At 32.4% G+C, this 25,274-nt stretch overlaps 2 protein-coding genes across 3 annotated transcripts; one reads left to right on the top strand and one right to left on the bottom strand.

The window, feature by feature from the left end:
- The first annotated feature begins 1,654 nt into the window (after window positions 1-1,654).
- On the top strand, window positions 1,655-5,905 carry LOC111001407 (TNF receptor-associated factor 6-A). Of its 2 annotated transcripts, XM_022271300.2 has the most exons (7): window positions 1,655-1,832; window positions 1,998-2,149; window positions 2,539-2,660; window positions 2,909-3,102; window positions 3,427-3,584; window positions 4,259-4,513; window positions 4,800-5,905. In XM_022271300.2, the coding sequence occupies exons 1-7, from the start codon at window positions 1,791-1,793 to the stop codon at window positions 5,125-5,127; spliced, it is 1,251 nt and encodes a 416-aa protein (XP_022126992.1). In that variant the 5' UTR covers window positions 1,655-1,790; the 3' UTR covers window positions 5,128-5,905. The 2 variants fall into 2 exon arrangements, with proteins under 2 accessions (XP_022126992.1, XP_022126993.1); XM_022271301.2 differs by lacking the exon at window positions 1,998-2,149 and having other exon boundaries at window positions 1,658-1,832.
- A 3,620-nt stretch (window positions 5,906-9,525) lies between these two features.
- LOC111001402 lies at window positions 9,526-25,083 on the bottom strand. The gene is made up of 14 exons (XM_022271296.2): window positions 24,795-25,083; window positions 23,296-23,478; window positions 22,693-22,996; window positions 22,135-22,393; window positions 21,034-21,218; window positions 19,888-20,136; window positions 19,210-19,395; window positions 18,852-18,993; window positions 18,189-18,365; window positions 17,790-17,941; window positions 16,687-16,814; window positions 15,580-15,716; window positions 14,846-14,971; window positions 9,526-14,028 (listed from the first exon to the last, which is right to left on the bottom strand). The coding sequence occupies exons 2-14, from the start codon at window positions 23,460-23,462 to the stop codon at window positions 11,636-11,638; spliced, it is 4,605 nt and encodes a 1,534-aa protein (XP_022126988.2). The 5' UTR covers window positions 23,463-23,478; window positions 24,795-25,083; the 3' UTR covers window positions 9,526-11,635.
- Between the last annotated feature and the right edge of the window lie 191 nt (window positions 25,084-25,274).

Below are 25,274 nucleotides of genomic sequence, written 5' to 3'. Positions count from 1 at the left end.
AGGTTGATCGACCCTGACGACGCAAAAACTATAGAATAGATATGAATCGAAGGTGGCCAACAATAGATAGAGGTAAAGTATAAAAAATGGTAATGTAGATTTCAGGGTTCAACGATTTCGTTTGTGTTTAGCCTATTCATTTCTCTGTCATTTTACCGTATATTTTACTGTAATTTTAAGTTTAGTAATCTATTAATTATATATCGTATGGACTTGGTAAAACTTTACACTGTGCATATTTTGGAGTTACCAACGTGCAATAGTTGCGAATGCATAAAATAAAATGCCCAAATCGACCAACAGCTTTTGTATCTATTCCGTGACTAAAACTATTAAAATCCTGTTACTTCACATTTCCTGGTTTATAAGAATTTTACTGGAAACAAGTTTCTGTCACAGTCAGTTTGATCCTTTATCAGAATGTTTTGATTTAAAATGCAACAGGCGTCTTTGAAGCGTTCTCGTTTGAATCTGATTAGGAATAACGAGCTCTCTATCATCTTAACCAGGTTTTTAGAATATTATTTTAAAGAAAAAAGTGAACTAACGACCCCCGACATGCTATTAATAATATCCTACGAATATAATCCAACTTCATATAATTTAGCAGTAAGTATATAAACATTTACCGACATAGATAATACGAAATGGCTTACTCTTCGGATTTACTAATATAAACTAAGTATCATAATACGGGTTCATCGGTTATAGAATTGAAACGCCAAACACTCATACTTGCAAATGTGTATTCGTATTTACATCAAATTTTATAAAAACCAATCTAAATAAATTAAATCCTATGTTAATTTTACGCTTAGATCACCATTATGCTTTATTTACAGCCGACTTAACGGGCTTAGCATTGTATTACATTAAGCGCGAATTTGTAATTCTGATGAGTTCTTTCATTATCGTTACATAATTTTCTTCGACGGTCTTATTTTTATATTTATTATGATGTAATAACCCCATTATGTAGTAAAAGTAATTTATTCAATTCAACTAGTAATATTTAACAAAACAGAGACTTGACCTACTAGAAAGTATGTATCCTAATTCTTATTACAATTCAATAATAAGAATTAGGGCAATAGTTCCGGATTTTTTTTGTAAGTCATTATAGTGCGACTTCGACATTTAATGTGTGAGGTTTAATTAAATAAAAACCAACGCCAGCTTGATCAATATGACACGAATCGTTATTATAGAACAAATTATCGTAGCAAGCAATTTTATTAGATGTAAAGTGTGGAAAGTAATAATGATTCTATAAGTTGTATAGTGAGTTGCCAATCTTTTAGTTATATCTACAATTAAAAGACAGCATAGCCTATAATTTCTTCGGTGGATGTTACTGGTATGACTGAGCGCTCATTTAAATGTTAAATAAAAGCGTATTTAACCGTTAGTTAATTGTCTTGAAAATATATGTCATAAAAACTCAATCAGTGTAAGTGCACTATTTAACTAAAATGTACTTTGGTTAAAACAATGCAATTAGACCGATATATTTTTTAAGAACCATGACCAATGGGATAACTTTTTTGAATAGCTAGTAGCTTTGTCACACAGCGAAGATAAAATTGCCAGTTTATTTCTTTATAGTCTGTAGGCGTTAGTCGTAACTTATACTGTGAACAGTCTACTAAAAACTAATAAGTAATCTGTGCCCTGAGGCCAAAATGTTAATTTATAATTAAATTTAATGTTTAATATATTTTAACTATTTTCACGCAGTTATTGAAACATTTCTTATTTCAATGCACTAGAAACTGTAAGATTGCTTTAAAATGGATCAAAATAATACTAAGAATGCGTCGGAAGGAATAGCAGTAAGTTCAGCAGTTCTTTCTGTTCATTCTTTTCATTTGTGTAAGAAGGTCCTTCAAATGGGGAAATATGTAGTAATGTTTACATGTTCCTCATAATAATGAAGTAAAACAAATAAGTTTTATTTAACCATTTAATCTAGACTTAAATAATTATGCACATTCTAGCCAATGGGTATAACAGCCTTAAATGAAACGGTGCTAAGCAATCAACCAGAGTCAAGATATGAATGTCCTGTATGTTTGAATTGGTTAAGAGACCCTGTCATCACAACCTGTGGTCACAAATTTTGTAAAAGTTGCATCACTTCATGGTTACAGTAAGGATTAGTCGTTTTTTTTTTTGCTTTTTAGTAATAACAAATTTGAATCTGGATAATATTATGTTCAACAAAATCATAAGTTAGGCTATGCTTATTGGCAGTATTTCTATATTTTTAAATACTTTTTTATCTAATATTTGTGGTTAGTATCTTAGTTGTAAAATTTGCGGTAAATGTCAACATCATGAAATTCGAAAGACAATTTTTTTTTGGTTTATATAAAAAGGTTGCTGTTATTTATTTGTATTCTGTGTTGGGTCATGTTATAATATAGTATTTAACATAAATGTGCCTACCCTTTAAACATTAGTCATATTGTATTAAAACCAGTTTACATACATGGTACATTTAATATGACTCATACATGTATTGTTATTCTATTGTAGAAACAGTGGTCACTGTCCAATTGACAATATAAATCTCAGCATGAAAGTAGATATATTTCCTGATAACTATACAAAACGTGAAATACAGGAGCAAAGGATGTCTTGCCCATTTGCGGGTAAAGGTATGTTTTTAAATTACTACTTAAATATATATTAAAAGGCATTCATTATAGGAAAACAGTAAAAGATGTCTTGGGCTTCTAGATTGACACAGCAAACCTTATTCTAAATTTTCTTCATGTCAAGTCCACTGCAATACACAAAATGAGCATAAACTATACAAATAAACTAATATAAATAGCTGTTTGATAATAGTAAAATGATTATATATAATTCTTATCTAATGGTAATTATTTTCACAATATTTCAGGATGTACAGTAAAAGTGACTCCATTAGATTTAGATGCACACATATCAACTTGTGAATTTAATCAGCCAGAGGCATCCACATGCCATGATGTTAGGACACCATGCTCTTTCAGTGCTGTCGGGTGTAAAGAGACATTTGACAATCAGGAAGCTGCTAACGCACATTTACATAATGATATATTGAGTCATATGAGTGTAAGTATATTATAAGCATCTGTATGTGCTTGTGTATTTTTTTTATTTTATGTCTGCAAAAGTAAATCCATATAACATCATACAGATTAATTTTTTTAATTAGGAAAAATGTATATCATTTTTAATCATCGTTTTTAAATTTAAATGACTATCAGTACCAGAACTACCTTAGCGAATACGCAGTTTATGAATGGCGCGAATATTTTCAAATTTGGCGCGTTGGTTGTCTGTCAAACATTGTGAAGTGGAAATGTCGTCAACATAAATACAGACCATTGTGTATTGTCATTTTGAAATAAAAGGTTTTCTTGATATATGTTTTAGCTTTTAATGAACGCGTATTCCAAGATCAAAATAGACAATGACATGTCAAACACAAGTATAGACGCTAAGGAGCAGGAGGCTCTACTTTGGGAAGCACCCGATAAGAATGGGAATGAGGCCAGTACACCGCTTCCTAATGACACCAGCGCTCTTATAAGGTATTTTTATTAAGTTTGATTTTGAATTGGTGGCCCAAAAACTTTGGACTTTGCATCAAATTTCTTTATTTGTACAAAATATCACAAGGACCATTATTTTTCTTAATCTGTAAATAGATGATACCTAATACGAAACCTACTATGCCTCACGCAGGCTATCCATTTTAGGACTAAGAAAATTTTATTTTCAAGCGTAAGCTCATAAATCCTGTATAATTAGGTTCTATGGGTATTCTCCCATCTTCTACTTTTATACAGATATCGTTCTTAGTGTAATACAGTCATCCGAAGTGCTTTTACTCAACCAAGTCGAGGTAATTCTAATGTCAAAAATGTAAATGGTCTTCATACCCTAGTCTTAGTTTTGAGGCAGATCTATAAGGGTCATTTCCACATCAAATATTAAAATACTCTTATAAATTTTGATATTAAAAGACAACTCTAGAGACTTACTTTAAAAATGCAGAGCAAGTTAACAACAATTATTTTAATAGAGGCCATTTTGTGCTTATTTTTACACTGAGAAACAAATATAATAAACATATATTTTCTAAACCTAGTTCATAGATTCAAGCCTGACTTTATGCTAATGCATTTATTACTTGAATTTTGAAGGAAACCAAAGATATTCTTTGTCTCAAACTTTTGTTATAGTAAAGTATAAAAATTTTCAGAGCCCTCTATGAACGAGTGGTAGTACTAGAACAAAGAAATCGCGAACAGGATATAGTGATAGCAAACATTTCTAAACAACTCTCAGCCTTTGCTGTCGCAAAGATGAAACAGAACAATGACATGCTACTCAGATACTGTATGGGCAATTATATATGGAAAGTGGACAATTTCAAGGCACGATTAGAAGCAATGCTCAAGGACCATAATAAAATGTTGTACAGCCCTGGATTTTACACTTCTCCAAATGGATATAGGTGAGTTTATTTAAAAAAAATATTTTTAATACATTATCTGTGGTCACAATTTTATGTCAAATTACATATTATAGGTTTCACTAATCTGTGGGATATATTTATTTTGTTAATAAAATTAAGTTCCTTTCTATAAAAACAGTGGTGAGATACAGCTTGGTTTCCATTACAATTTCGTCGTAGTAAATAAAAATTACTTCGCATAACCATCACTTCAGTCTCCGCATAGACTATACTCTGGATTCTTCAGAGTATAGTCTATGATATATATATATTATCATTCCAACAGATTTTGCGTCCGCCTGAACATATCTCCGCTCAACCCGCTCTGTTTCGCCCTCCACGTGCATTTAATGAAAACTGAGAACGACGAATACCTGGACTGGCCTTTTAATGGCAGAATATCCTTTTCCATGATCAATCAGTATGACTCCGAATACACTCAAAGGGACACAATGATGTCGAACTCGTCTTTGGTGGCATTCAGAAAACCCACTTCGGAAATATGTGTGAGGGGTTTTGGGTACAATGAGTACGCCGAAGTTAGCGATGTGGTGAGGAACGGATTTGTTAAAAACGACGTGCTTATTATCAGTGTTAGAATCAAATGTGTATGACATAAGGAGTAATTTTTTCAATAAAGATCAATTAAAAATGAACTTGAAGGGAGGGAATGTTTGTAAAAAGGAAATGTGTTAGTGTGTCTCTAGTACCCTCGGACAGTAGATGGTTATTTTTAAATTATATAGGCTACCAAAACCACTTAATTATTATTTATATAATCTGATTTTTAATATAATTTGACACAAACAATGTATGTCCGCAATAACGACATTAAAAAAACAAAAAAAAACTCACACAGAAGTAAATCTACGTAGTAATTGTAATCCGTGTTAATATTTTTTAAAAATCTTTTACAATACTCTAATTTTAATAATTTTAACTTTAGGTCCAATAGTTTCAAATAATTCCATATTATAACAGAGTAAGAGACATTCCATTACGACATTTAAATTATATGTAGCCTCTTACAGTCACAGTGGGAGTTGTTAGGAAATAACAAATCCTTATGAATATGAAACCTGCATCAGATAGACAACAGTGTGTAATTGATCCGTCCTATGCACTTAACTTTTAGAACATTCCGCACAGTATTTTAATTTAAACTACTATAGCAGATTAAGTATATAAGATAAGTATATTTTGATTTGTTAAATATAGTGAATAATTATTTAGTAATTCAATGATTACCGTCCATATTGGTAGAAATGCAATCTCAATGTGCAGTTATGTGTGCTATATTAAAAAATATTATTAATGTTTAAGATACATATATTATTTGGTTGTGATACCTCATTTTATCGTTTATATTTATATTAAAGTATATTTGTTATAGTTGATGCTTTTATTTACACCCTTTTGTGAAGATTTGCTCTTAATTAAATAGTTTCATGAAGGAAATAGTAAATATTTATGAAGTTCATAAATAAATTAGCTAAACTGAAAACCAAGGACCTGTTTAGGCCACTTCTCTGCTAAATTGTCTCACTAAGTATTCCTTAATATTTTAACTACAGGCTAATTGGCTTTTGTAATATTTTTGTAAATTGTGGTATTAATTAAGCTCGTAAAAACCCAAGTGATTGTGACGAAATGACTTCAGTTTTGCCATTGTACTTCGTCCGCTAAGAATGCACGAACAATTTAAATGGTTCTGTTAGAACTTATTAAACACACGTTACATTGTTGTAACAGAGTGGTATACTCAAATGTTTTTTTCATTAACCAATTGCACTTTTATAGTAAACAACTGAATTACAGTATGGATAACGAGCCAGTAATATTAGAACAGAAATTCTAGACTACTTTCAATTGGACTAGGTAATTTTTGTGGGTATTGTAAAAATAAAACACAAATTTTATCATATAATTGTATTAAACTACAAAACTATATCCACGTTACAAATTAATAAAATAGGAATTTTAATATTGAAAATTACACCTATCACATTCGTCCATCACAATTTTTTTGATTCATAAATGCAAAATTTAATTTTGTGCTTTATTTGTTAATGCCAAATGGATACAAATACCTTGTATCGATTTCATTTGTAGTTCGACTACACTTCAATATTCCTAATATGGCAACAAATATAATGGCTTCTACACGCCACGAGAAATCGTTATATTAGAACTGTGTAATTAGATTAAGTACGCCAACATATGAAACCTTCGTCATGGTCCATTCGTTTGTTTAATCTGTGGTCTAAAAATATGTAACAGTGTATTTGTATGAAAAAACGCAGACGTTAGGTAACTTTGTCAAACTAATAAAGCCTTTGATTTTATCGATTCTCGAACGTGTGAAGCCTTAGTTCTAAAATCACGGGTTCGTTTCTGGATGCTGTAAGGATATGTTTCCGTCGCAAAAGTGAACATAAGGTGAAATAAGCTTTTATAAAGTGTCAATAATTTGTATAAATTATACCAATGCTGTATATACGTATACTTTTGCTTGGTCTTCCTTTATGGGGGGATAAAAGAATGTTCATAAGATTTAGGGTGATATTGAGAAACGAGACAGCGTAACTATGCCTTCCGTATGTCAAATTTGATAGGTTTTTTGACATATGGGAGTCATACTAAGCGCTAATGTCTTCTTTAGAACCTTCATTTAGTTACGAAATCCTTTTCGCATCCAGTTTACAAAACCTTACAATGTATGTGAATATGCCAATTATATAAGGAAGACAATAAAACATATATTCCAATCTGACAACCACGATTAAACTTAAAAATAATGGGTCCATATTTCTGGAATGTTCCTGCCGAATCGGAAATTCATTTTCTATTATCACAGTCGGGGTAAAAAATGCTCGAATTTGTCGCCAATTTCAATAAATATCGCTCACACATCTAACATAAAAAAGATCTCTAATAAATAGGCCACGAAAGCGATATAAGCCAAAATTGATTGATTTCTCGTATAAAAATATATAATTAGAAATAATTTAATGTATAAAATATGTGACTTAATACTAATTCTACTTACTAAGTAGATCGTACTTTTCGTACTATACATACTAAGTATTCCTTAATCTTTTAACTACAGACTAATTGGCTTTTGTAATTTTTTTCATAGACGACGTATGTACTAGATTCAAGCGATGATAGCAACCAAAGAGTTGTATCATAGATACTGCATACTTATCCAATGGTATATTATTTATAAAGTTAAAAACACCAATACAATTACACATACAATAAAATTAATACCTTTAATCAATGTGTCTGGCTTCTTTTATTTAAGTCAAACAACGACATAAGTATGTGTCGCACCCAACTAGCTTAATTAGCCGTTCAATAATCAGCCTAGCCGTTAACCAACGCCCTGAAAGATATTCAGCCAGTTGATTAAACGTCCAGGTAAATGACTTGGATTGATGACGTTTCATTACTAATTTATTTGAATTTAAATTGACTTCCACTTTGTGCCACTCTCAAACTTGAAACGAAACTCTTTAAACTGTCAATATAGCGGTGGCAAAGTCCAACTTGAATGGTGTTTTTCAAAGTTACTGCGGCTGAATATTTTCAGGCCGTTGGTTATAAGGCGCCGTTTAGTTAAACGGCTAGGCTCTTAATTGAACGGCTAATTAAGCTAGTTGGCTGCGCAAAACAAAGACAAAATATCATGCTTTATCCTGTTCCCTCTACTAACATTTAAGTCTTCTAATAGGAATACTTCATCTAAGATTGTTAATAACTAGATTTTTAGTACCAAATACTTTAAATTATAGTTACAGAGTATAACATTTAAAACACTCACATAAAGCGAATATAATTGTGGTAAGTAGGTATGTGAAGTGTCAAAACTCGATTTTTTTTTTATCCCTTCGGATTATAATAGAATGTAAAAGTGAAAAGTTAATTAATCTTAGTTACTATTGTCATCGGAATACAGTCCTTTTTATTGTTCCTTACACACTAAATATAGGACCAGACAAAGTCAATATGGCGCAAACAAATCCCGTATACTCAGATTAAAACGTAATCTTTTTGACAAAACCTTTTTTTCGTTTTCACTAAGAACTGCTTGAAATAGCCTAAAACTTATACAAAATTTATATGGGGTCACTATTTTGATACCTTAATTTACTTTTACTTTTGTTCTTAACAATTTTTAAACCTGTAAACCTTGTCGAAATTTTTAAATTATAAAGTTATTCATAAAAACTAAATGACCTTATAAACTGATTTTGTTACTATGAATAATTGTTATACTCATTAAATTATGTGATGAATCTAAAATACAAATCAAATCTACACGACAAATCGAATATATAAAAAATTTAATGACTCCAAGAATTTTAGGCAAATCGTTTGAAATTAGTGAAAACAAACATAATTCTTCCACTTTCCTAAACACTCCAAATCAACTCTAAGATGTTTTCCAAACGTGCCATGGTCTGGTCTATATCCAGCGTGTACAGCACAAACCTCAGAGGGAACTGCTGGAGTCACCTGGAAAGTGCATTAAATTATCGCCACTGCAGCTTGGCGTCGGAGAAGATGGCGGGTCCAGGGAGGCCCTGGAGGCTGAACTAAAGCTACTCGAACTGAGCTCTTCTGGTTCTGCTTCGAAACGGCTTGTAACTGGAAGAAAAATTGATACGTAGAGGTGTTTTGTACTGACGAATTTGAAACTATAAAATTCATCGGATTCATTCATGCCTACAGGACTAATACAGTTTTAGGTTCGCCGGGAATCGAGACCTCATTATTGTAAGCTATTTCAATTTGATATAAATCCAATTTTAAATGTTAGCACTATAAAAAATCAGATGATAAACTTGTCAAACCTAAGTAATACCTAGATGATTAAGATGAAAATAAATTTCCTGTGCTATTAATATTTTAGAGTCTATTGCGGTGGTGTTGTCATGCGATTTACATATTACGTAGTGGATATATAGCTGCTGTTCAACATATCAGAGAAAAATAAAAGAAATATACAGTTTTTGAATAGTCATTTTATTTTCGATTAATTTCAACACGTCTGCCAAATCACACAATATAGCCAAAAATTTTATAATTTATCCAACTCTAAAATTATGTTAGGTCAAACATTTCATAACGCATCTAAAGCATTTGATCTTATTAGTACTGGAAGCAAATATATGCGTTTTATTAACATTTAAATCAAATATGCAAAATATTTTTTTTATTATTAAATAACAGGATACACCCATGAATTAGTACATCAAGACTGATTTAATATTCTACATATATCGAAATAGTCTTTTTTTCTTGATGCACATTTTACGATACGAAGTTTCGGTTTGTTATATCCACGAATAAGATAAATAAGTTTGAAACGATAAATTAGGTACCGTAGTCATAAAAATATAAAGCGTGTCTTGTGATAAAACTATCCTACTTTATATTTTTGTATTTAAGCTGCGACTGCAAGGTTCAAGCGAACTGCAAATATTGTCTGCAACATTATTTATCTATTTTGTGGTTTTATCAATAGTCGATCTAGATTCTATCGATAGGACTTCAACTTTTAATGAATAGTACAAATGACCTGCCGTAAGTTGTTAGCGATCATGAAAATTATCTTTACACTTCAAAATTCAATTTCTGAGCGCCTTATTTACACTTGGAATCCTATCGAAGTTAAACGGAGAATCAGAATGAACAGTGTAAAACAGGGTATTTGATCAGCGTCTACTATTACTTTGTATCCGGCACATAAGTGGGCAATCGACAGATTATAAATTCCTTTTTTTCATCTTGATAATATAAGACCTGTCTTCATAATATGCCAAGTTACGTGCTATACAAAGATTACTTACATGGTATGTTGATAAAATCTCATTTAAATAAATACGTCACGGTATACGTAATACATACTGGTATACTCATTAGGTACTAATTAATAGCCTAAAATATAGAATTATTTCATATGAGGTCTTTTAAACTTAACTATATTAAGGTACTTGTCATGAAGTAAATGTCTAATTTTGATGTACACAACAAAACTCTCTGAGATGTACGTATATTTAATCGCTGATTTGACGTCAATCAACAAATATGACCAGTCGAAACCTTGTCATCAAACCTTTTGCATACCGTGTATGCCCACACTAGTCACACGAATGTTTTACTACGAGAGTTGTTCATCAATATTAGGACATGTATGACTGTAGATTATAATTAATGTATTAGACATTAAAGTCAAGTAAATATAAAGAATATCTTGTTAGAACCCGTAAAATGGATCAGAGTGTGTGTGTATAATAACAGTGTTTTTCTTCCTCTACATTATACAATGTTTTCAATGGGGCTGTTTTCTTAATTATGCACCGATAAATTTTTTATGACGCCTAATTTTAAGATCATGTCGGTATTTTCTTGTGAAAGTTCTATATCTAAGCGATTATACGGCAATCAAAATATTTTACACAACATTGCGTACATGAATCCACCTAAATGTTGATATTTATAGCATTTATAGTAAAATAATACGTTTTCCTGGAAATAAACAATTGTCTTGCCTAAAGTAATTACGATTGGTATTCGATACCGTTAGTCAAATACGTTAACGTAATACTGACACACTATAGTACATAATTTATTAAAATATAAAATAAATAACAAAATTTTGTAAACATTGTAAAAAATAACATTAAAATATATACAAAATAATTTAATTATTATGCACGAAAGGAGCACGTCGAAAAATAACGATAATGTATTAGTAAAAAAAATAATTCTAAAAATATAAACACATAATTCATTTCGTTAAAAAATATTTAAGTGCTTCTGGTTCTAACAGATTCCTCGTCAATTTCATAATATTATGGAACCATTAAAATTTGTTATAATCTAAAATAAACAGGATTCTAAGTCAATTTTTACGGAGATATGATATTTTTTTGATTTTTCCTACGTTTTTTTTTATTTTTATATAATTTTTAAATCGATATTATATCCTAAAACTAGTTGAAGTATATTTAGCTACTTAATGTGAATTGAGAATAGCAGAATTGATTGCTTTACGTAGATATTGAACGAATTTGCTAACTACAAGCAACCTAAAACGGCTACTTTTATATGTTACTTCTTCTTTCTACGCGATTTTTTAGATTTTGTTTGCTTTGGAGATGGGAGGGTAACATTCGAAGCAACATTTTTCTCCTCTTTATCACTATCCGCTGACAATACTGGAGAAGCTGCATCTTCGTCTGACGATTTTTCTAAATCATTGTATTTATCTTTGACTTCATCGTCAGCTTGCACCTCTTGAGAAGTTATTTTTTCAGTTTCAAGGACACTGAAACCTTTTTCCTTTCTCGCCGGGACCTTCTCGACATCGATCAAATTGAATGAAGTGGACTCTTCAGATTTCTTAGTATCTTTTAAGGATGAAAGTATATCGTCAATGTTAATTTTACAAATGGGACTCGTTAATTTATCCGTGACATCGAGAAGGCTATCCTTCATAACGTCTAATTTAAAGTCATCCAAACCAAAATCTAGAGACTCCAATGGTGGGAAATCCGGTAAAACCGCATGGTGTTCGTCTACGAAATTAAGCTCTGATGGTGCATCACATTCAGCAACCACAATATCGGTTCTTTTGCATAATTCGGCTAATTTTTGTTGCAAGGAAATACTTGATTTCGTATTATCTTCATTTATATCTACATCTGGTTTGTACTTCTTGTCATCACCTTTTTTAGCAGCTATAGAACTCCATGATTTACAAGGCTTTTCTATGTCTTGATTATTCTTTTCAACCGGTTGTGGGGATTTTTTACGCGTTTTATTTATTTGTGTTATTTGAATTTCTGGAAAATCATCCGTGACAGTATCAATGACGTATACTTCCTTCTCAACTTCTTTTTTTTCAACGGACTTCCGTCTATCACGGTTTGGAGATGGCGATTTACTTTTTGGAGATTTAGATATTTCTTTTACGGCCAGTGTTGTTGAAACGGGTTCGATGATAGAATCGAAGTATGCGGTGTCTTTAGAATTTTGTTTAATGAAATTAGATGCAGTTGTGAAATGCGTTTCGAAATCTAAAAAGCCTTCGTCACTTTTATATGGTTTTGGTCTGGATTTTACAGTTACGTTATCAGATAGTTTCATAATTTCGTCTGTATTAGTTGATTTTCGTTCAGGCGTAAAACTTTTCGACACTCGTTTTCTAGTTTTAGATGAATCAAAATCTTCGAATGTTGTTGATATTGATACTAGTTCACCACTTGATGGTTGTTGTTTGTCTTCAATGGCGTGTATTTCCACAAAACTATCATCATCATCTTTACTAGACTGTTGTTCTTCTGGCATCTTCTTTGGTCTCCGGCACTTTTTATTTTTAATCTTAAATTCATCTAACTTTTCTACCGCAGAGTTATCTGAAGATTCTAATTTTGTTTTATTTGATTCGTTCACTAACATATCCCACGCTTGATCCTCGGTTTTTATTTCCGTAGCATCTTTAGATATTTTAATTTCTTTTTCTTTTACCGACGATTTCTTTTTAGTACTATTTTCTTTGTCAGACATAGTTGCCGTAGACGGTTTTGGTTCATCATACGTTTTTTCTGTAGTTCCTTTACTTTTAGTTTCCTTAACTTCAGATTTAGATTTACTATAACTTCGTACTGCTTTCACAGGTTCAGGTATTTTCTCTTTAATTAGAGCTTTTTCCGTAGATTTATGAGTCTTAAAATTTAGTGCTTCCTGTGATAAATTCTCTTTTTTTATAGGTTCTAACGTTCCACTTTCAAAACTAGTCAATAATTTACTATCAGGTAGTCGTTTATCTTTACCACTATCGCTAGTTACTCTATCACTAAATAACTTGGAGGTGGGAGATTTCTTAACTCTAGGTCGAGAAGTCGGCTGAATATCATCCGACAATCGATTTAAGTTTGGCAGTGATGTGTTTACATCTTCACTTTCCAATTCGAGTCGAGTCGAATTCCTTTCACACATACTATCATCCTTTCTCACATTTACACTATCGAGATCTTTTTGAGTAGGTTTATCATCCAACTTTATATCATGAAATTCATTATCTCTACGAGTGCTGGTATCACCGGTGAATTCTGTGAGGACGCTAGATGAGCTGACTTCACGTTCTCTTGGTTGCCAAGGTGGCACGGAGGTGAGTTGGGCAGGGATGACTACGTCAGTTTTCAGCGGTATTGGTTCTTCGTTAGGTGAGTCGCCCTGAGGAGATACGGTCTCCACGGGAATCTTGGTGGTGATTGGCAGGGGCTTGACGAGCATGCTGGGTAGCGGAGCGGCCGGAGCCCGCACCACCGGGCGGAAGGTGGCTTCGTCATCGTTGGCTCTCGTGTAGTCGTCGGGGTCGAGCGGCTCTGGCGTGGTGGCCGCGGGTGGCGCCACCACGGTCCCGAGCGGGTCCACTGCGCGCACGACACCAGGGCTGCGCCTCACTTCCCGCTCCCGGCCGCTCTCCACGCGCGCCAGCCCTACACGAAACCGAAGGCAACCATTAGAAATCGTTAATTTGTGCTACGATTGAAGGATTTAGAGAAAGCATGTTAGAACCAAGAGAGGGTGTTACGTTGCCTTTGGCTTCGGTATAGGGTGTCGAAACATGTGCATCGCAGTGGACTGCGGTGACATGTTACCGCAATTCCGTGTTATTCTTCGGTAACCCCTCCGCTTGAGTTGCTTCACACTTGTGCACTTTTCACCATTTAGTATTTAATGGTTTCCATTGAAGGTGACTTATGTTAAAAATAAGGCGTGAAATAAATGGATTGGTAATATGAGTGTTAAGGATTGGGGTAATGTTAGGGATCTAGTTGAAATTCATTCACGCTTATGTGTCGAATAAGGTTACCCTTTTACTAATATGACGAAGTATCATATTTAAATGTTTTATACGTTTTTTAAGCAAACACTACCATTGGTAGTATTTAAACAATACATATATTGTTTGAATTGAATGTATTTAATGCTATTGACACTGACACTGACCACAAGACTTTAAATTCGTTAGAAATGTACAGGCATAGCCCTAAATATTAAAAAACCTGAGAACTACGTTATACCTTTCAGAAAATAGATGGGAAACCAAAATATCCACATGGCTGATTTTATACTAGAATAATTATCGGCGATTTATCTAGCACAATTCTATTTCACTTCATACAACATATGTGCAGAATAATTGTTTAACTAAACAGCACATAATATGAATTAAAATAAACACTGTTAAGAATTTTAGTATTATTAGAATTTCATATTTTGGAATGAGATAAGTTTTTATGAAATACGTACCCTGGTCTTCCTTCATGGCCTCAGCAAGATCCTCTTTCAGCTGCACATCACATACAGAGGTCCTACCACCGTCGGCTAACAGCGATTTGCGACGAAAACTATCTGATGGTGAATGTTCTAACGAACCTGAAATATTATAATACTAATGGTAGAATAAATATTTTTGTATTCAAATTGTTTATAATGTGGCGGTTGAGGTGAGACAGTTACGCTTAGTTATGCTATTTTCATATTATCACGAACGACATACTAATACTTATACGTACATACTAATACGTATACATACGCATACTTAATTTAGTTTGTATTTCGTTTACTGCATATTAGTAAAAGTATTTGGTTCTTTATATTATTTTGATTGGATGTTTAATATAAATAACGTTTTAGTTTAATAATAGAATATTTGTACTATTCCCAGCAAATTCATATGGACTTCTTCCCCATCACGCAAAATTTGAGTTCAGACAAATTATCCCACGTCATACTTATTTGTTGATTATGGATAATTATACATTTCTTTTTGCTCTTCAATAGTTTATGAATTTCTGCAGTGAATAACAATCTCTTATATATGGGAATTTTTATGGATCAATAAATATAAACATATTCTACTACATAAAACTGACTTTAGGAAAAAATAGAACAAATATTAGAAACAAAATTAGATAAAATAACCACCTCATGAATAATTTTATTTTTATTATAATTAGTTTCCTGCTTTTTGATATACTTACTGGCTGAACCGGATTCGATGAGTACAGGCACAATGGGTCTCACGCCGGGCATGTTTACGGGGTTCGATCGGGCTGCCCCTACGCAAGCGCTGGTGTCCACTTCAACGGCTTCCGCTTCCGATAGGGATGAGTTTGATCTGAAATATAAAATATTTATTTATTTATAAAATAAATAAAATGAACTAAAAATATCCAAGCTGATTGAAGCACCTTTAATACAAAGCACTTCATTACAAATCAAGGCATTCAGTTCGTGTAATATTAGCACGACGATTTGCTTCTAGCAAATATTTTTTTATTCTAATAATTATTTCTCGTTACAATTGTATTAGTGAAATCAAACTCAAACGAAACAAAATCGCACCGTGTGTCTGTCCAACATCTTCGGTTATTCTCTCAAAGAAGAAAACTCAATTTTATATTCCTCTCTGTAAAAATTATAATAAAACTCACCCATCATCATACTCGCTACATCTCTCTCTAATACAGGTGACATTGTTAAGCGTGTAACAGAGACGAATCAATAAGAATAACGGACGGAAACCCGTGATATGACTACGGTTTCACTGTTTTCGATTTAATTTATTTAAATGTGTTTTTTATCATAACTGTTACGTATCGATATGAAAAGCTCAAAACGGTTTAAGTTGACGCGATAGTAACGGAACGCCGTCGACTTTTGTAATTGAGTTCAATACTGCACGAGTAATTGTATAAATCGATTGTAAGATTAAAAAACCAGCGGCGCTACTACCTTTTAGTTTACATTTGTTTCCTGGATATTATAAATAGGCAAGTAGGTCATCGTACAAGCGAGTGTTAAATACATGGACCAAGCCACTAGGATTTTTTGATTAATAATATAAATTAATACAATGTGTATGCTTGATTTAATTCATTGTGATTCTATCCTACCGAAAATATTGCTAGCCAATTCACCGACTCACCAACATACATTTTGTGATAATTAAAAGACAAAGCAGAATATTAATTTAATTTAAAAATAAAAATATCAAATTATAATTATAAAGACCAAATAACAAATGATACATCCATCACATTCTTAATATTTCCAAAATGGAGCAATAGATGGCGTATGTTACATACCCGCAATTGTACGTTTTGAAAACGAACTGCGGACCCATCCACAGCCTCCGATGTGGTCCAGCATGAGTCACGATTTCCACTTGGGACAACCAACGCTCCTCTTCACTCATGCACATATCGGCACATCGCTGTTAAAAAATATTACTTGAATGATCATTAAAAATTATAGTCGGTTTAAAAAAAATATAACCTTTCTTTCTATATAACGACTTAATATAAAAATCGCATTTACAGCCATGTGGTGAACAAAAACTCCACTCCTTTTTTTCACCACGCCGGCAGACTTTAGCGTTACTTGTAACACAGGCGCAGCAGACCGAAGCCTATATCAGTCTAGGCGCGAGCAGGGTTCGGCAGAGGTAGGTCTTTCCTTACGGTTTCGATACTTCTATGTAAACTAGTTCTAGAAACTAGTTTAGAAAAGGTTGAATTCGACTAGTTTTTCTCTTTTGCTCATATTGCAGCCGATAGAGAAAGTTATAGTTAAATTCGACTAGGTTTTCTCTTTTGCACACATTGCAGTCGATAGAGAAAGATATATTTATTTATTAACACTTCGTTGCATTAGATAAAAGGAATTATTAAACATAATTTAATGACAAGCAACTGGCGGCCTTATCGCTTTAGAGCGATTTCTTCCAGACAACCACTGTGAGTAAAGGAAAAAATCACTATGAGTATATTACATAAGGTAGGCAAGAAGCGCAAAAATACATATGTATTACAAATAAAAAAATTGGGAAAACAAAAAAAAAACATACTTCACAGAAACAAAAAGAAATAAAAATAAACTAAACTGAAACAGGTTACATAAAACAAAACAACAAGTTAACAGTGCACATGAATCATGACAATCCAATCCTAGATTATATAGTTATATATATATAGTTATAGTTATATTATATAGTTGAATTTCACTCGTTTTTCTCTTTCGCACACATGATAGCCGATACAGAAAAATATAGTTGAATTCGACTAGATTTTCTGTTACGCATAATGTCGTCAAATTGTAAAACAGACGCAAAATGTCTGCCTCATTGCAGGTTCGCAAAACTTTAAAGAATATACTTGTTTAAGTACTTAGGGCATAGAAATTAACTCACCCGGCAACTGAGAGGTTGAAGAAGTGGGTTGGAAGGTGGGAGAGGTGCCAAAAGATCAGCAGCAGCCGCGGGACGCTGCAGCATCCATTGAGCCACCGGTTCTACCTCTAGCTCTATTGGTGACTCGTCACAGATCTTCTCTTTCGGAACAGCTGACAATGACATTGCGTTTTTATTTATACAGATCATTTTAAGTAGTTAATTAATAAGAATACAATAGTAGGAACTATATTTTTTTATATATATTTTTATGGCCAATTTGTATGCATATCTTGATAAAATATTTTCTCAATATTATTTATAAAATTTTTTTTATTAATTTAACACTTTTAATAGTGTTTTTTTCTTCGAAAAACATCTTTTTTCATATATATTTTTAAACTCTTTAAAAGGACTCACATCTAGCCGGCCTTGGATGAAGTAGCAGATGCAATAGGGACCCATTAGCAGCCATCAGGTAAAGAGGCACTGCACATCCGCGACCGCTAGCGGATGGCACTGTTGTACCGAACCAGGCACGGCCGAGAAGGGGTGGAGCGCCGCTCTCTTCGGAAAGGGATGACAGACGCTGGCGGCCTATATATACAGAATATACCTTACTAAAAATACCCTGCAGTTCTTTTTATATTTCTATTTTTTTTCTTATAACAATTTGAGGGGTCATATTGGGTTTATGGTGTATGACTATAAATGCTGTATTTAAAGTCTTTCTTTGACAAATCTAAAGGCCGATTTATTTGAGGGTTTCAATTCTAAAGAGGAAAAATTAAAATAACATAGAAAAGTGCAAAAAATCATTTCGTATATAAATTTGATTAAAACACTCCTCCAAAATAACTGAACTTATATCGATGAAATTTAGAGTGTATGTGTTCAAATAGATTCGAAAATGGTTTAGTTTCAAAATTAGACGTATTTCTTTTTATAACTTTGAAATTTTTGTCTCTCAGAATTGTGTATAGGCATCGTCTGTGGGATCCGCCAGTATTTATATATTAGACGCTAAGATTTTTTCAAACATATCCAGCGATTCCTGGCAATGCTTAATGATCATATACTAACCAGAGCTGTTCCGTGTGATGGTATGCGTAGGTAGATTGTGAGTGGGTCTCAATTGGGCCAGTGGTGGTGAAGTTGTAGGATGAGGGTATGGTGGCAGTCGCGGGTTGGGGTACCACGAACCCAGGGCTGAGCCCTCCATCACCTGTTCCAATTCAATATACTTTACGAAGAAATTCACTTTATTTCTAGACCAAAAAATATTTAACTGTAATTAATCTTTTAACCTTAAAAGGATGTTAAGAAACTACATTTAAAAAACTTTTTCCAAAAACCATTCAACAACGAAAAATCTTCTTTATATGTATTTAATTTATTTACTACATTATATTATAATCTAAATTAATGATGATATACTCACAGCATGTGAGGCATGTATCGGCAGACCAGCAGATCTATGGAAACGAGACAATCTATTAACTACCCTCGGCTGCGTATGCGTACGTACTGTGCACGCACCGCCGTACGGACTCAATGCGAACACGTGAGTTGTACCGCGGAGGGTTGAGATCGCCGTCCAACGGGAATCGCCCGATATTGCTATATCCTGTAAGTGTTTAAAATAGATAGATCCACTATTAAAATATAATATTTAAGTCTAAATTACATTTGAAGAGTAGATTTGAAATTATGACCTTTTTATTAGTCTATTTAAACTATAAGAAACCCAGAGGGCCGCCCACCAACCAAAGTTCAAGCCAATAAATTCTCTTTTTAGAGACAGAGAAAACTCTCTTTTTTCTCGGCGACAGATCTGATCCATAAATACATATTTATTGTCCTATGTACTATAAGAAGAAATACACTATAAGAAAACTCTTGTCGAATGGTGCATAGATTCGTTGTGAAGACTGAAAATATTATTATAACTAAGATATTTTATTATTATTAGTTTTCGTGCCAATAACTTACTTTTTAACGAAAGAACTAAATACTAATTGTATTTCGTCATTATCTGGCTTCAACTGGTCTGATAAGACTGGTCAATACTTTTTCAATTACAATTACTTTTCTACATTACATGGTCTAGTATTGTTACCTGAACTTTTGCCGTAGTATCACCTCTATGCAATACATAGAGATGGTGTACTGAAGCCAACGTAGGTCCACACGGATGGGGGTTGATTCTGAAGACGTGGAAATCGTGTCCTCGCTTATCAGCAGTCACCAATAACATGCCACTTGGATCAAACTTAAGGGCTATTATTGCTTCTGAGTGTGCAATGAAGTGAGCTACGATTGGGTCACATGGGTCTTCGCAATCTTGGCTATCTTCATCCTCGTTACCCTGTAACATAAATAAACTTTAATGTCAAGGATTTTTTTCTTATACGCCAATAAATTGTTTCAAGCCAGTTATGCATTCAAAATAAAACTTTAATATACAAAAAGATACCTAATTTATGTTTTTCTGACTTTTTTTATTTTTCTGAATGAATTCTTTATTAAAATAAAATATGGAAAATTATATAGATTAATTTATCAAACATTGTAATACATAATTTGTTTTGTTTAATAAAATTTGATGAGGGTTATCCAAAATATTTTTACTTCGTCATATTTCTTGGTTAGTCACTGTTGTGATTTACTTGGGTTATGTTAGACGCAATTTTATTTTTATTTATACCATTTTGTTAAAAGTTACGTCTTCAATTCATAATAATTTATAGTGAGTGTTTTATGCAGTTTTGTGAAATATTGTGAGGCAAGTTACCAGTATCAGTAAAACCTCTCTATGTCCCAAATGAATACAATTTCTCAAAATCCTTACGACTGATAATTGTGGAGGAAACACAGGACTTATTATTCTAATGTTTGGATTTGATTAGGATTGTATATCGACAACTACCGAACCGCTCTTTGTGATACAATTAATTTAATTCGTTTTTTTATATAATTTAGATTATTCTGTTTTATTGATTAAAATCAATTCTCTATATTGCTACACAATTACTATGATATATCTACTTTTGATGTATACTTTTTGATTATACTTTTACTATTTTTTGATAAAATCAGCAACCGTAGTAGTAGTAGTAGTAGTAACCGATATTATTTTACGCAAAAAAAGATTCTTATCAATTATGTATAATTGATGATTGATTGATTTGAGGCGATATGTGTTACGTACATTGATTTCTATAAAATAACTCTTTCAGAATAGTCTTCAATTAATAAAACACACCTCAATATCCAGTATAGTGATAATTCCTGGCTGCTGAAGATCTGTATGAGGTGGTGATGGTGATTGCGAAGTACTGCGACCACCAGCGAGGCTATGGGCCACACTTTCGCCCAAACCACGCAGTCCCTTGCTAAGGGATTTGGCGGCGTGGAGTACCGTCGCAGTATAGCTGGTTACACCTTCGCCTTAAAACGTATTTAGATAATTAAAATATACTCATATTACGTATCACACAAAAGTAATACATAATAATAAATTTTACTATGCACAATATTGGCCGGAACATTTTTAATTCTGTTAAGAAAATGAGGTATGTAAATGGTATTCAAGAATAATAGACTGGCTTATAAAGAGCCAAAGGACTACTTGTATTTATATATTTCTCTATATCTGCAGCTGTGCACCAATGGACTTTCTATATGAAAACGTGAGGAGTGACTTAGACCCAAAAAGTTAATGGAGTGTATTTATATAAACAACTAAATTACTTGCGTATTAGAAAAAAAAGATCACGCATCTACTTCTATATGTTTATACCTCCTGTATCCGTGGAACATTCTGGATGTTCAAGATGTCAAATTATTTGCATTTTCAGCGAATAAGTCTCATAAAAGGGTATTTTAATTGAGCTACGTACCCCGTTTATATATAAATTAATAATGGTTCACTTCAAATAATTGTCTATGGATTAAGACTTATCAATAATAAAAGATTAGTCTACTAAAAAAATATAACTATAAGTAACCTTGATAAGTCTGGATAATAACCAAATGCAAATGAAATAGAAGCAATACAAAGTGAAGTGCTAAATATATGTATGAATGCTATGATATATGAAAAAAGTATCAAACTTGAAAATAATTAAATTTTATTTTGAAGGTGTCTTGACCCAGATAAACTATTTCTTTAAATATTTGGTTTCATATATTGCAAATAAATTGTATAAATTTAATGCATTAATCTTTTGCAAAGACATTTTATACCCATTACCACCAAGGTTAAGATTTAAACTGTAACATTACATTGAACATAAACAAGTATTTTTTGCGCATAAATTATTTCAGATTTTTTTATCATGATTTTCAATACGACAATACATACTTTCACAACCTCCACTGCTGCGTTTTGACGGGTTCAGTTTCTTATCCGCGAAAGCAAGCCAGCGATCTCCAAGAGCTAGTGGGTTGATTAGTGAATTACCACCCAGTGGACAAGGGCTGGGATAACACGTTGTAATGGCAAGTCTATCTTCCAATGTTGCAGCATCAAATACGGCAAATCGTTCAGAAAACGAGACTACTACTGATCTCTTATTCGCCAACACATCCAGTATGGGGTTCTTGAATTTTATGCTTTTTACCTGCATTTTTTAATAGTATAGATAAATAATAATTTACAAGATTTGTTTAGAAAATATATGTAGCTTATTAAAGTATGGTGTTGATTTATTTTACAAAATTGCTTAGCTGTGAATATAATCTGTAGTCAGCTGTTGAGTTCATTTAAGAGATTTTTTTAATGTATAAATTTTTTTAAATCTAAATATTTTTCTAAGTAATAATTATAACAAATGGTCATAGTAAATAATAATTCTTTAATGGTTAGATGACTGAACAATATAGAAAAGACCCTTGCAACATAAAAACATAAACTTCTTACCTGTTCACCACCTCTTATAGATATGAAACTCAGCGAGCAAAATACTGGTCCAGGGCTAGCCGAGTCGCACAAAGCAATCAGAGGACGCTTTGATGAAAAACAGTCACCATTCTGCGGTGTTGGTAAAATACGAAGAACCCTAACTGTGCCCTGTCTCCATGACAGAACTTCCTGTGCTTCTCCATTAGGTGGTATCAGCCATACTTGAACCCCTGAACCATAACCAAGGATTAACAGCAATGGTGGTACATCATTATCGCCCTCCCCTTCAGGTGTTGGTTCATTTATATCAGCTGTTTCGAACCTAGGAAGTAAAAATATACAATATTGATTTTTTTAAGACACGAAGTACAAATTATGACTATATTATATATTGATATATGTATATTAAATATGTTACAATTTTTTAGGCTATTTTGCCAAATGCATACTTTTAAATCAGAGTGAAATAACTAAATTAAAGAAACGCTGGTTTGCGAAAAAGCTTTTCTTTAACCACAATTATATAAATTATTAACATTTTAACCAACGATTGTTTGACTCACTTTTTAGGAAGAAAGAAATGAAATCATGCTTATACACAATGAAAATAATTAAAATTACCTAGCCCATTGAATAACATCCTTGGGATCTACTGCTGATGATGAAGATAATGTTACATCATTGATGAACCCAGAGACAGCATCAATAATGCTTCTGTCACTGGGAGGTTGAGAGGGAACTATAAGTGGCCCCCCAGAGCGAGCATGCCGCGGTGACTCCGCTGACATGATGAAATAATGGTTCCTAGTAACAATAATTCAGTATATGTTAAAGAAAAACAAGGCAATACATAAGATAAGGATTCTTTGACCCATAACATAATATTTTATTATTTAATAGAGAATAAATTCAAATATTATTGGTTGTTGGTATTTACTAATAACAATAATATTTAAAAATATATTTGTCTTTTCAACATAGCAGGTGCTTTCATTACAAATGCTTATTGTTGTAAAACTTCATATCTTAGCCTAATTTTCTTTACTTTCGTAATTTGTGGTCATATGTATATAAATTTTTTGTAACAAATAAATAATACAAAATCCAAATTGCAAAACAACATTAGTAACAGCATTGGGCATTCAGTAATACACTCTGTTACATTGTAATAAGGACTATTTATAAACAAATCTAAATTCTATTTTTAAATGTACATCAGCTGTTTTTTATCACTAGAGAATCTATAATACCTAATTATTATGATCTGTTTACATTCTGTTTTCAAAAGATGTTTAAATTAAACATTTTAAAGACAAAAATGGGTTGGATCTTATATTCAATACCTTGAATTTGATTATACTGAGTATGTAGGAGTCTCGAGGGACCTTGATTCGAAAACCTCTGTGAGATTTGGAGTAATTTATGCTGCTTGAGTTGTAATTTAAGCTAATTAAATTTTTTTTTCGATGTTTTGTGCAATATTAGAAATTTGTAAACAATCCGCCAGAACAGTGTGTTAGTGTTACAGTGCAGATTATTCGTTAAAAAGCCGTTACTTTTTACATTTCTGTTGTTTTCTCGTCAATGTGCGTGCTTTTATTTGTTTTTTTAAACTTGGTGAATTTTGCTTGGTAAACGACCGGCTTATGTGGATGACTTTGAGGACGATGGGCCCAGTTAATGTTAGGTATTATATGTATGTTTTGGTTTATTTTTATTTTTCTACTGTTATAACTGTTTCTAGTACTTGAAATTGGTTGGGGGTGATAAGTATACCCTCCCCCGACCTCAAAATCGAGGTATTGAATTGTAAACCTTAACCACAAAAATTTTAAAGCTCAGAAATGATTTATTATATAATAATAATTTGGTTTATTTGTTTTTGTCGCAATTAATAAAGGAACTCATAAACACTTGCTAATGACGATAATTGTGAAATGTATATAATCCTAGTATAATTTTTACACAATAGACGACAAAGCTTCAGAGTCCGCAAGGACAAAGAAATCGATGCAACTTCGATGTTTCGTTAAAATCTATCATTTATATCTCCGTTTTTCTGTATGATATCAATTACATAATATACTTTTATAAATATTAAGGAATTGCTGTATACGTACCGTGATTAAAAGTTAAGGATTTACTTTAAAGCATTTTCAAAAATGTAATTGCGTCGTTCCACTTGCAGTCAATAACTGTGACGTCACACAACAAAATAAAAATCACAAACTACACTTTCACGACCATTCGAAAACCACCACAATGTAAGTTTAAAATTTAAACGACCATATTTTCATATAAAATAAGTTACTTAATTTAATATTAAAAAGGGATAAAATTTAAAAAAAATAACAATGGATTAACAGATGTTTTGTGTTTTGAAGAGTTGAAATGTCAGTCTACAATTTAATATTTACATTTTACAAAAATACAAGTTGTCACTTCCAATGGTAGTGTTGTCCTCGAGTGAATATGTTAAAGCACAGTATAATCGATTTTATTTAAATGTTTTGAATCATTCATTTATTTAATGACCAAGAAAGATATGTTTTACGAACAAAGAATTATTACCAGCATCACAATTTAAAATATAACCTATA

This window comes from Pieris rapae, chromosome 18, assembly GCF_905147795.1.
Source record: "Pieris rapae chromosome 18, ilPieRapa1.1, whole genome shotgun sequence".
In the NCBI taxonomy this organism is placed as follows: Eukaryota; Metazoa; Arthropoda; class Insecta; order Lepidoptera; family Pieridae; genus Pieris; species Pieris rapae.
The sequence above is the reverse complement of the archived record's forward strand: the minus strand, read 5'-3'. Positions and strand labels throughout refer to the sequence as shown.